At 34.3% G+C, this 13,656-nt stretch overlaps 1 protein-coding gene across 2 annotated transcripts in view; it reads right to left on the bottom strand.

The window, feature by feature from the left end:
* Positions 1–937: 937 nt before the first annotated feature.
* The window catches only part of LOC660816 (uncharacterized protein), a 31,217-nt gene continuing 18,498 nt past the window's right edge, over positions 938–13,656 (bottom strand). The window contains exons 3-10 of one of the 2 annotated variants that reach the window (XM_015978065.2): positions 12,764–12,976; positions 9,001–9,639; positions 8,775–8,951; positions 8,545–8,724; positions 8,317–8,496; positions 5,475–5,895; positions 5,191–5,380; positions 1,782–1,943 (exon numbers count right to left, since the gene is read on the bottom strand). In XM_015978065.2, the coding sequence (XP_015833551.1) occupies positions 5,212–5,380; positions 5,475–5,895; positions 8,317–8,496; positions 8,545–8,724; positions 8,775–8,951; positions 9,001–9,639; positions 12,764–12,976 (1,979 nt within the window). In that variant the 3' untranslated portion in view covers positions 1,782–1,943; positions 5,191–5,211. Of the gene's footprint in view, positions 1,944–5,190; positions 5,381–5,474; positions 5,896–8,316; positions 8,497–8,544; positions 8,725–8,774; positions 8,952–9,000; positions 9,640–12,763; positions 12,977–13,656 lie in introns of both variants that reach the window. The other variant, XM_015978064.2, reaches the window with a different exon arrangement.

The raw sequence follows: 13,656 nt of genomic DNA, 5'->3' as shown, positions 1-13,656 counted from the left end.
TAGAGTTTTTTATTCCGGTTGTCCTCCATTTTTCCGTTTCTCGATAACTCTAATAGTTTCGCCGTAATTAGCGATTGAAAATTGAAAAAAAGTGAAAATGGAAACCTTTTTTTGCGTTTTTCTCGGAAACTGTAAGACTTAGAGCAACGAACAAAAAACCATCTGATAGCGCTTAATTTTTGCTATTATTTCGTCTAAACTCGGAGCCGCTCCGGGCAACGGTTCCGGCTACAGAGGCGATCAAAGTTTTTCACTAAAAAAATTCATTAAAAAAAACTAAAAGTCGTAGAGCATTGCGGTTTGTTCCATTGAATTCTACGGCTCATTTTACATATTATATCAATTTTTTACAAGAATTAAAATTTTAAAAATTTTTCCTTAAATTTAGGGTAGCCATTTGTCATAGTGGAAAATTTTATCCAACAAAAAAATTCATAACTCGAAAACTAAAAGTCGTAGAGCAATGCGGTTTGTTCCATTGATTTCGGCGGCTCATTTTACACATTATATCAATTTTTTACAAGAATTAAAAATTTAAAAATTTTTGCTTAAATTTAGGGTAGCCATTTGTCATAGTGGAAAATTTTATCCAACAAAAAAATTCATAACTCGAAAACTAAAAGTCGTAGAGCAATGCGGTTTGTTCCATTGAATTCAGCGGCTCATTTTCTGCATTATACCAACTTTTCACGAGATTTAAAATTTTCAATTTTTTGCTAAAATTTCCTGAGTAATACACTTACCTTCAAAGAGGTGAAAAAAAAATATTTTTTTATACTCACTCCAGTAAATATGTTCGATTTTTTGATGTTTGATTTTTTCAATTTTCGTCGCAGTTTTTGTCGATTTTGGGTACCCGGAACATTTTTCGAGCAATAGCTACGGAACTATTAGAGATAATCCTATGAAGTGTATTATCGTTGGAAAGCTCTTTAAATTATCTATTTTTTTCAGAAAAATTATATTTGAATTTGTATATTACATGATACATTTATCTTACATACGACGCTAATTATAGGTACTTATTGCTATCTTTTTGGGTATGATGCATAAAATACTCATGCTGCCATAAAGTCCTAGGTATGTTTTTGCGTAGAATTTTACAGTTGCCTAATCCAATGGCACTAAGTGGTTACCTTCCCTAATAAGTTACCTTAAACTAAGTTTAAAATCATAAATCAGGGAGAACTACATTTTTATACACAGATATACGAATCAGTCGTCCATTGCTCTTCACTTTTGTACTGTGAATCACATTAGCCTTACTTTAAATAAAACTTTAAGCTAAAACAATTGACTCGTAAAGTAAGGCCAAGGAATTCAACCATCATCCTTCTGCGCTCCTGCTGCTAATTATTTACACTAGTTAAGAATATTCAAAGGCCACTTGCGACCCTCAAATAGCCACCAACGAGTCCTTTCTCCAAACCCACATTTGGTTAAAACCATCAGCTCGCTTCACATCCCAGTTAGCAATAAATAAATAATTTAAAATTCCCTAGGCGTCCAATTGTACTGTTATAATCATACAAGGTTGTCAATATCTCTTCTGGTCGCGGTGCAGGGGCGGCTTGGGGTCGCGCCACTCCCTCCCGTCCTTGTGCTGGCGCCCGTCGTGGTGGTGGTGGTGATGGTGGTGGCGCTTCTTCTCGGCGGCCTTGTTGCCGCTGAAAGCTTCGGTCACGACCAGCTCGGAGCCGTCCCGGTGGCGCTCGCCGTTCCGGTAGGGCTCGTCGAGCGTCTCCTTGCGTTTAAGGGGCGAGTGGTTCGAACTGGCGGCCTTCAGGCCGGCTTTGCTGCCGGCGGACTCGTGCAGGTTTTCCCAAGCTTGGCGGTAGTAGCGGTTCAAGCCGTTGCGCGATTCCGAGCTGGAGGAGTCGAACGAGGCCACGGTGTTGCAGTCGGGGGAGGCACGGTGACGGTAATGTTTGGCACTTCGATTTCTAAAAGGAAACACCAGTAAGGTTTACGGTTTTTCAAAAACTTTGCGGTGAATTTCAAGTTAGGCAAGAGTGTTTATGTTGCATTAAAATAAATAGGGTACTGCTTGGATCCATTGCGACTGACAGTAGTATCCAAGCATATTGTAGAATATTGTTTAATGGCGAATGGTGTAACAAAAATTTCAAAGTCAATCAATAATAGCAGTTTCTACTCACTATCTTTTCACATTTTTCTACTCTTCAATCCTCCTTAATTGCAACATTTTCTTTTTTATCTTATTTTAAAAAACTATAACAAATCTAAAAGTATTTAAAAAAAGGGACCTTACTTTATTCCGGTGTCTACGAGTAAAGTAACTTCGAAAATATCTAAATCAGGACATTAATAATAACAAAAATACGAAATGTGAAATACGTATTAACATAAAATAAAAAATTATTTTAAATGAAAAGAACTATGGAAAACTTCGTTGTAAATGTTTTCGTAACTTTACTAAATATCTCGTTACGTATTATTCTGTTAGGTTATTTATTTTTTTCAAAATTTTTGTAAAAATTTCTGTAAGTTATGAGAGAAAGGTACGTGTTTCATTTAATTTTTTTCATAAACTACGAGAAGTCGGGAGTATGCAGGTGGTAACGAAATGGTGGAGACACCAGACATAGCCCAGACTAAAATAGAGCGATTCAACCCAAATCAGTTCTATACCAAGTTGCTTTAAAAGTTTAAAAGTTAGAAGGAGCCAAAGCTCAAAATTTATGTTCGATTTTTTTGATAACTTCGATAAGTTGCGATCAAGTTATTATTATTATTATTGTTATTATTATTATTATTACTATTATTATTATTATTTTATTTTTTTTTATTTTTTAAAAAGCATTTGTTTTGGAATGAAAAATGTGCTAAAATTTCTGATATTCATTCGCCAATTATTAAATTTGGTTTTAAATATTCAATTAATTATTGCATTATTATTTCAATTATTATAATAGTAATTATTATTTTTTCTTAAACAATACTGTGTAGATTTTTGTTTGAGTAGAAGTTGAACGATTTTTAGGAATTCACAATCACAACTTTATAAAAAAATAAAAATATGCTTTTTTTGAGTTAAATTAATAACTAATTACATTATTGTTATATAACATAAAGGTACATAAAAGAATTAAAGCCAAAATTAAAAAAAAATTAAAATCCAGTACCTAATAATAAATGGGGGAATGTCTAAAATTTTGCAGATATAAGATTTTTATAAGATAAAAAAATTGTTCAGAAATAATGGATTTATCGAACAAAAAAAGAATTACATCGCTTGGATAACTTATAACCAGAATAAGTCTTAACATAACAGAGAAACAAAAGAAACAGTCCAAAACATGAGGTTTTGGCAGCAAATAACTTTTTAGAAATTTAATCGAAATCGATTATTTCATTCAGAAGTTATTAAAGAAAATCTAAAATAATTTTGGAACTTTTAAACGTTGCAACTTGGTATAGATATAAGTAAGTTAGTTTAAATCGTTCTATTTTGAGGTGAGGAATCTCTGGTTCTCTGTTGACCTCATGCAATATATTAGAAATATTTTTTTAAATTTTTGTACAGCATGTGTTTTTGTGGCAAAATTTTGCAATTTATCGTGTAGACAGGACGAAGACTTGCAACCCTAATACTCAAACATTTGAGGACAATACAAAAATACGGATAGAATTAGAACTTCATCCGCTTCTGCCTCTCATATCTTTTCTTCTGGTTATTCATTTCCTCCTCAATCTCGGAATTTTTCATACTTGCAATAAGGGCCAATTTTCTTTATAAAATTTTTAGAAATTCTTAAAGCCACAAACGATTTTATTTGAATGTCCGATCTTATTTTTACTTATTTATTTTTAATAATAATAAATAGTTTTATTGGTGTCTAAAAACAGTGCGTCATAACACTTATAACTTAACATAAATCAATAAAATAAGAAACGTACAAACTAAAAAACCTTCATTAAAAATTGTATATTTGTTTAGTTTTTCTACCTGTTTTATTTTACACTTTCTGTTAAAGGTTGGGGTTTTGCTTTATTAATTAACCGCTTAATTAAATTTGAAGTCTTTAGACATTTTATCATGATGAACCTAATCATTATTAGATTATATAATTTTGTAATTTTGTCCCCATTTCATTTTTCTTATTTCATGTTCTCATAATTGTACAAGAATCTGATTAATTTACCGTCAGCGTCGTTTTATGTTATAATAATGATTTATATATGTTATTAATAATATTAATTTTAATACTATTTTAATATAAAATTATTTAATATAAAAAAATCATATTAAATATTTATCTTTCACTTTTGTATTTGTGACTCAAGTTTATTTTAATTTCACCTGGTTATATTTTACGTAACTTGACAAAAAATTTTTGGTAAGTTCTTTTTAGCTCTTTACTACTTATACTATTTTCTACTTTCTTCTATAAAATTTTTCACAACTCTCTTGTAACTTCATATTTACATCAATTTATTATCAGGCACTGAAGTTGAGATGGCTGTCTAGAAAGCGCTTGCCACTTTTGTGTAACACTTTCTGCTATTACATTTGTGGGATAGACCTCGAAAGTTTTATTACCCTTTTTGCCAATTTTATAAAAAAACACTTGAAGTAAGGATGATTCCATCGGAATTTTCTAGGATCGGCTAAATTAAAATATGGAATAATAAATAACCTCTGCGATATAAAACGTCACCTGCTAAAATAATTTTTTGTTGTATCTCGAAATCTAATAGTCACACAGCGTTTACTGTAATTATTATTTTATATTTATCTTTGTGCATGAATTTTTTCAGAATATTTCTTTAGTTCATTTTGTTTGAATTTTCATTTTATATTTATTTTACTATTTTTTGAGATAACACCATTTTTTTACATACTGTGTTCACAAACCAATGATTTAACATTTTTTGAACAAATTTACAGGCATAGAAAATAAGGATTTGGTATCCAACGCTGATTTCCGTGTGATTGTTAGTTTTTGAGATACTTTCAGCAGTCACGTATGACTACGCATAAAAACCAATGAATTGAATACGCAGAAAACAGGCTAAAAAAAGAAGAGAGAATTGGAAAAGACCAAAGGTGTCGCAAATCGTGCTGGTGCCTGTCTTGCTGTCTACCTAAAGCCCCCAGTCGCAAAAATAGGTGCAGTGAGGTGGTGCCCTTGCGGTACATGCAGTGCAGTGCGGGTCGAGTCGTACCTGGTACTTCGCGCGGCACTGCTAGATGGGATTGGAGAAGTATCCAGCTCTATGCGACCGGTAGTTCCTCGAGAATTCCCTCCTGCCAATCTGCTGGTCGGGAAAGGGCAGCGCCAGCAGCGTGTACCAGCGAGAGGGCATCGCGCTGGCAGAGGGCAGCCGGTGCGAGGACCGAGCTGACGCGCCCGCACTGCGACCGCAAATCCACACATTAAGACGAAATGAAACGGAAAGACCAGGAGGAAACAGCAAGGAGACAGAACAGTCCAGCCGCGACCACTCACCTTCGCACTAAGATCACGATGGTGGTGATGATGGCCGCCAGGAAGACGAACCCTCCGAAGGCGCCGAGGGCGATGACGGCGCCGAGGTTGAGTTTGGCGCCGAAGGTCTCGCGCCGCTCGCCGTCCACGGACAGCGGGATGTTCACGTTGGGCACTTCGCCGTGCTGGATGTTGGAGCTGCCGGCGATCTCGTTGTCCTGGGGGTGGCCGGCGACGATGATCTGGGGCACGGAGGAAGAGCTGGGCGTGCGGCTTGAAGGGGTGGTTGTTGGGCGCGTTTTGTTCGGGAGGCGGGAGCTGTCGGTGTCGGCGCGGATGGTCGTGGGGGATGGTCGCGGGGGGCGCGTGCGGATGCGGGGAGTTGTTCGCGAGGGGGTGCGGGAGATCGAGGGGGGTGAGGTGGTGGAGGCCAGGACTTCAGCTGCAAGCAAAAAATTTTTTTATTTCATTTATTATCATCTAGAAAAATTAAGCTCACAACCATTGTTGTGTTTCTGTTTCAGACTTTTTTTTTCACTGTTTTTTATTATCTATTATCAAATTTTATCGTCTTTTGTAATAAATAAGTGTTATCACTATCATACACACTAAAGATTTAATTTTATTGAACGTGACATAACACACATGACACTATTAATCCTATGTTCAGTTAAAAAAATCATATCAATACATTACTAAAGTTCTTAGATCTTCTGTATTATTTGGTTCGATGAACATTACATAACACTATTAATTGTATTAGCCAATGTCCAGTTAAAAAAATTCACGTTAATGCATTGCAAACAATTCCATAAAAAAAACAATGTTTAGCAAAACAAAATCTTTGTTGTATACAATTCTGGTTTGTATTTATATTTATTTTCCCAAATTGTGGTCTAATTACGCAGTGATCACATGAACACAAATTAAAGTTAGTAAAAATAGTAGCCGCTAGGTAAAAATCTAACTTCAAAATTCACCCAAGGGTCAACTCGTGATATTTCGTAATTATTTGATTTTCGAAAGATTGGTTTTAGTGTTAACTGTAACTGGTAACAGTGTTTATATGTAGCTTTTAAGTAAATAATTATGTATAAATATTTTCTTACGTTGACGTTTATCTTTACCTACCTCCCACCATGAGCTTAGGTCTGTGAAATATGGTGGAGGCGCCGGGTAACGTACTAATATTGCTACCCAATATTGTTTATTATTTTTTTCTACAAAGAATTATTAATACAAAATTTTATTTACAATATTTTACTTAGCAAATGATTGTTATTTACCTAATATTTTATTAATTTTCTACAAATATTTTGATTATAATCAAAAATAAAAAACGATTCATGTCCGACATAAATGTTACAATTAACACTGTTCTATTCTGTGTAGACTCAAATGTGGAATGAGTTTATTTATTTTTGTTTTTTTATGGAAACAACTTGGCAAAAAACTAAGTACCTACTTATTAGTAATCAGTTGCTAATTAACATAACATTTAGTCGGTGTTACCTTTATTACCTCTTAAGGTTTATCTGATATTATTATAATAAGTTTAATTAAAAATCATTTAATTTTTGTTTTATTTTTATTAAAAAATTATGTAACAAAATGTTTGTCAATTTAATAAAAAAGACGGTACATTAAATAGAAAAGTTATCTTCCTTCGTTCTATCCAAAATCAAAAAAAAAGTTTAATTAAAAATCATTTAATTTTTGTTTTAGTTTTATTAAAAAATTATGTAACAAAATGTTTGTCAATTTAATAAAAAAGACGGTACATTAAATAGAAAAGTTATCTTTCTTCGTTCTATCCAAAATCAAAATTTATTATTTAAATTAATATTTCACAAGATATTTAAGCAATAATTATTGAAATCTAAGGTGTTAAATGTTTGGTAATACTTTTTTACCTTTTTACGTAAAACAATTAATTATGTCTTGGTACAATATGGTTTTTAAATTACTATTGATTTTTTTTAATTTAGCAACAAGAATAATTTTAAATAATTTAATGTGATCGAAAGTTACGGGATAGGAGTATACAGGGTATCCTATCGAGTTGGTAACGTCGTTTATTACTTAACAATTTTGTGTTAAAATCGAGTTAAAATATTTAAATAAATTTGAAGGATATTTTAACACGAATCCTTTGCACCACTTAATTCTTTTTATTAAGCTTTTGGAATAATTTGATTTTTTTGTCAAAAACTCATTTTTTTCAAATTAAAAACAAGAAAAATAAATACATTTCTTGAAAATTGAGTCAGCTGAAAACAAGGACTAAAAAATTCTCTACCAAAGTATGAACATTAGTGGAGAGTTGCAGTCGAGAAGTTAAAAAATTAACAAGTCTCTAATGAAAGATTTATTTAAAATTTTTAATTTTCAGTTTCGTACGAGTATTTGTGAATCTGAAAAGCTTTGACATTGTCTTTAGACATTTGAGACTTTCTGACAATTTAACAATCTCTGAAAAGCAAAAATAAAACGTGTTACCCAGGTGTTCTATTTTTTTTTGAATTAATTATTTAATTCAATATTTTAATTATTGAACAATTAAAGCCGTACTTTAAGTTCGAAATTTTCTCTTTAACCTTGTGAATACCTGATTTATTTTTTAGCATTCTTAGTTGTATAATATTTTTAACATTATTTTCGTAAAAAAATTAAAGTAATCAATAAAATACTCATATTATTCGTATCGTTTTGTAACTCATATTTGACACATACTGCATATTTGAAAATAGTTTAAGTGATTCTCGGGGGTTTATATCTATCACTTTTGTATAAGAATTTTTACTACGAGTAGGTTTTTCTTATAACTGACGCAGGCAGCGAATTTTTTTAATGTTTACGGTACCTTCACATTTGGGAGGCAGAGCATCATACTGTCCATTCGCCAAACACGTGATCGCCTTCGGCCCTATCAACCTAAACCCAAATTTGCACTTATACTCAACAACCGAACCGAAAAGTGTTTCATTGGTCGCCGATTCAAATTTCCCATTTTCAATCTCAAGGGGCGGTTCGCACTGGACAGCTGAAAGATTTAATCAGAGATTGTCTCATTTCACTATTTTTCACATACGTTCACAACGTGGTGGTGGCCCATTCCACCTTTCGTCAATATCGCAGGCAAGCTGTGCCCTTCCAATCATCTCATAGCCTTCATCACACGTGTACACAACTCGGCTCAGATAACCGACACTGTCATTAACCAGGAGGTACTCTCCGTTGGCTATATCAGCAGGGTACCCGCACTGGATCCCTGAAAGAATTATTTTATTTAAACGAAAACGGGCAAAATGCGGGACGCACTTTTGCAGACAGGGGGGAACTCGTTATAGAACCCTGTATCGAGACATGTTCGTGTCGTGGGGCCCACCAGGAGGTGGCCCTCGTCACAGATGTACTCAATGGTGGTGCCCACGTTGTAGTTCTGGGCCAACATGGTCGAATTCGGCGGTTGCTCCGGCCTTCCACAAGCTTTAGGCTCTGTAATTAAAAGTTATTTTTTGCAAAAACTATTTTTTTCGAAACTTACGATGCTGACAGATGTAGTTCAGATGCATGTTGCAGTCGGTGTCCGACCAGAGCCAGCCTTTGGTGCCGTCATACCTGGCACAGTCCCCGTTTCCAACCGGGAGGTTCCAGAAGGAAACGGTCACCTCCTCTCCTTTCAGCCACTGCCAGCCCCCTTGCTGCTTGTCCCTGACCGCCCCCATCCAGTACTGCCCACTGGCGTCGCTCCTGTGCCGCCGCCACAACTCCCAACTGATGAACCCTTGCAAAGCCGGATTGCTTTCGTCAACCAACGTCCCGCCCCGACTTCTGCAAAAGGTCAAAGCGTCCCTGAATTTCATGGGCTGTCGGTTGTAGAAAATGTAGCATTTGCCGTTGTAGGTGGCGGTGCTGCCCGGGGGCTGGTCCCTGAACTGGGGGCAGCGTTCAATAGGCAGGGCCTGGTCGGTGTAGACGAAGGCTTCGCAGATGGAGAGCTGGCTGGCCACGGGCACTTCCAGGTGCACGCTGACGAAGGCGCCCGGCATGGGGGGGTTGCAGGGCAGGAAGAGGGGTTGGCCCTCTTCCAGGAAGCCGGTGAAGCGGTTGCAGATGGGGTTGGTGCCCAAGTCGGGCCGGTTGTTGCCCACGCGGACGACGATTGTGGCAGGTTTGTTCGCTCCTTAAAAAAGTGGTAATTTGTAGGCAATTCGGTAAGATATCAAAGCGTGCGTTCTAAATTTCGTGAAAGAAACAAATCAATCAAGTGATTTAATTTAAATCGGGTCAATTACTGTCAATGCGATTATGTGTGAGGAATTTCGGATAATCGCAATTTTTCGGTTTAAATTGATAATTTTGGATCAAGTGTTAAAATTTCGCACTAAATGAATTATATTTTTATATTCCATTGAGCAGAAAATCTCAGTTTGAATTTTTGGAGCAGTAATGTTTTTCTTTTTTCATGCAAATATTTACGTAAATTGGAATAAAATGCGATGATTATTATCAGTATTATCACACAAGATACTTGGCAACAATCAGTGGCCCAGTGTACAGATAAAAAAATCGCTGGCTCACTCCTGTGCCCACCCGAAAAATTGACAATAGTTGTAACATACGTATGTGTTTAAAATTTCAAACCGCTTTAAGTTAGTAAATCAAGTTCTTTATTATTGACACCAAAAGCTTGTTCAACTCGGTATAACACAGTCGATACCACAACAAAATGATATAGGATATGTTATTAAAAAATAATCTTAATTTGTCATTATTAAGTCTATGATGCTGAAATATTAGGTTGTTTGTATAAACACTATTGTCTACACTGTAACTCTTGTAATCTTTATATACAGGTATATATTTAAAAAATAAATATTCACACACTTTTCTCTAACTTTGGATAAAGATAAATTTATAAACAAGTAAATGTTACCTAAAAGCTTGTCTGTTTTTGTAAAAAAAGGTATAAAACATATCTGTCGGAATTATTAAAAACCTTGCAACTTTGTAATAATTATAAATTCAGGATAGGAAAAGACGCATTTTAGTCTTGAGTTTTGTAGTCTGAGTGTAGAATACTTGCTGCTAGTCAGTCATTAATAATTTCTATAATCTTGTAAAGGTTGTAATTAATAACAAAAGTAAAATAGTAATAGTAATAGTAAAATGTAAAAAGTGAAGATGTAAATAAAATAGTAAAAATAAATATTAAAAAAAATAGTTCGAATGGAATAAAATAGAAACCATCAATTTTTTAAAATCTGATGGCATTTTTTTAACAACGGAAGAAAACGAAGCTTGTTAACGTGAGAACGTTCAGATTTTAAAAAATTGATGGTTTCTATTTTATTCCATTCGAACTAAATTTCAAAGATTATCTACATTTTTGTGTAACTCAGTGACTAACGAAAGACTTATTTTTTGGCTCTAATATAATGTATAATAGCGAAGTCTGTATGAACCTCGAAAACGTTTAATTTTGTTCTTTTAATTAAAATTTTGTAACATTGGGAGAGTAACTATAATCTGATGTAACTTATTATTTTAATATTTATTAACAATATAGTTTTGAATACATGTATTATAAACTGAAAAATAACAGTATCATAAACGAGTAATGATTTAATTCCTAGGTACAGACATATTAAAATGTTGAGTCAAAAAATAAACTGCTCGAAAAAATTATATTATAACTTTATATTATTATTTTTCATGCTTCTGCAGATTTTTGATTAATATCCGTCTAAAAATTTTAATCAGTTTATTAACTTGGTAACAGACAAAATGTGAAATCTAGGCAGTCTTTAAGGAAAATAACTTAGATTATTTATTACAGAAATTAAAGTTTATGTGTTCAACAAAAATTTTATTGGCCTACCTATGTATTTGGCCACCCAAAAATTAGGAGCTAGTGCTGCCATTGTTTTCAGTGTATGCCAATTTTTTCAGAATTTTTCTCCTATAATTAAAATTTTTTTGTGTTTGTGGACAAATTAAAATGGGACAATCGACATTTTTTATCGCTGGTGTAACATGTTCTCTACTCTGATTCTAATCATGATTACAAGAAATTAAATACCAGAGAAAATTTATCTTGCTCTTTGTTTAGAAACCTTTCTTCGTCCAGATCCAGGATTTCTATTTATTGTTTCTTGTTGTCTCTATTTTTTCTTTTTTTTCAATTTTTTCAGTATTGTAGCTTTATATGATCCTCAGTTTTAAAACATATACTCATTTTAACCAAATTACTAACATGGATTATGAGCGTTTTGATTACTTTGTATTTTTTAACAAATAGTGTCACATTTTTAATCAAAAATTTGCAACAAGTTTTCCATTTTTTTAGCTACAACTGTATTTTGACGCATTTTTTGCACAAAGCAATATTTAAGCATCGTTTGTTTTAATAATATTTTTAATGCATTAGGAATTTTATAAATTAATAATAATAACAATCAAGAAGGTAGACATATTCTAAAATAATGCACAAAGAAAAAAACTCTGTGTAATTATTAGCTTTTGAGATACAGCAAGAACATCACCCATTATTTTAGCAGACTCACGTATTATTGAGGTTTATTTTCCCCGTTATTAATGCGCACCATTTAGTTGCATGTTGTAAACTTCTAGAAATATCGCTCGTTACGCATATGTATTTTTCTAAGGCCACGCGGGTACATATGATTGTTTGAACTTTCTAGATTAGGTTGCATGATAAGATAGCAAAATAGGAAATCCTATTGTTGGGCTTTCTTCTCCTCTTTTAATTATAATTATTGTGCACGTCAGTATATTAAGGCAAGGCTATTTGAAACATCCTGTAAGGCACATGTAAGCATTTTGCAACAAATATGACTTCGATTGAGCAATTAACCGACTTAATGCAGCCAAATTGTTCTAATTTACGATGGACTTTTTCCCCATTCGCTACAGTCAAGTGGAGCTTTTTAGTGGAGCATTTTATTATGAAAGTGTCAAATATGCACTGAAGCGCAACTGAAACAGCCAAAACGGACGATTAATTTCCTCCTCACAAACCTGATCATCTTGCAACATGTGAACCGTTGAATGTTCGATTACTGTTATTCTTTTTGAAATTAGAAACTGCCAACATCCATATTATAATTCAAGATCGTGACAACGGCCTTATTCACTTTCGTTTTATTTGAATATTGTGCAGAAAGTGTGGTTTTTTAACAATCGTGATTAGGCGATTTTCCTTCCGTTTATCGTAACGTTACGTGATGATTTGGAGGCGTAATTTCCAATTTTCCACTTCGTTACTCATCGGAATCAAGACTCACCGCAGCAGGGTTTTCCGAAATCCAGTCTCACCAACTGGACCATGTAGGGCTCCAGGAGGTTAACGTACCACCAGGGAGTGCGTTCAGCTTTGGTGAGGGTGCAGGTGTCGGCGTTGAAAAACGCGCTTGTGCTCCCATCGATGGCCTTCTGAGGGATTCCCCCGGACTCTGTGCTCACTTGCATGGGGGCCTTCCCAGCAGCCACGTTCAAAACTGTAACAAAAAGTAATCACTGTAGTGAAACCGGGTTAGCGTTGTTAGATATGCAAGCTTTCTATGGGGGAGTATCAATAAAACAAAAAAATCGAGTTATTGCAAAAACTAATTCAATGAGAGAGTGATTTATGCCGATTTTTGCAAAATCACTTTCACCGGCGGTTTCTGCATCAATTTATTAGAGTGGTAAATGAAGCATTGCCAGTTGGTTCATCTATTTCGAATTAATTTCGAAGATTTCTATTTCCGAGCAAAATAGACCACAAGTTGAATAATTACAAACTTTTGGTAAAGTCGACCGGAGTTCGCATAAAAGTGCACCAAAGTGAATCACGAAATGTAGGAACCGTGATGACACAAAGACCCACATTACGATATGTGGATTATTTTGTCATGCCGACGAGAGAAATTTAAATTCGGCGCAGAACTTATTAATATGTGAGGAGTAAAAACCCAGCTTTGGGTTAGATGTTAGATAAAAATTCCTCGAGTAAAAGCAATTGCTTTCATAAACGTTTGAAAGCTGGTGAATCACCGAAACAGTGGAACCGTTCAAATAAATGCATCTATTACTGCGGCAGTTTTATTGTTAAATGATCACAAACCCTTAAATTTGGTATTACAGGCGACCCACTTTTTGGCAATTTTGTTGTTATTTCTTGTGAAATAGTATTTCC

Source organism: Tribolium castaneum, chromosome 1 (assembly GCF_031307605.1).
Source record: "Tribolium castaneum strain GA2 chromosome 1, icTriCast1.1, whole genome shotgun sequence".
NCBI lineage: Eukaryota > Metazoa > Arthropoda > Insecta > Coleoptera > Tenebrionidae > Tribolium > Tribolium castaneum.
The sequence above is the reverse complement of the archived record's forward strand: the minus strand, read 5'-3'. Positions and strand labels throughout refer to the sequence as shown.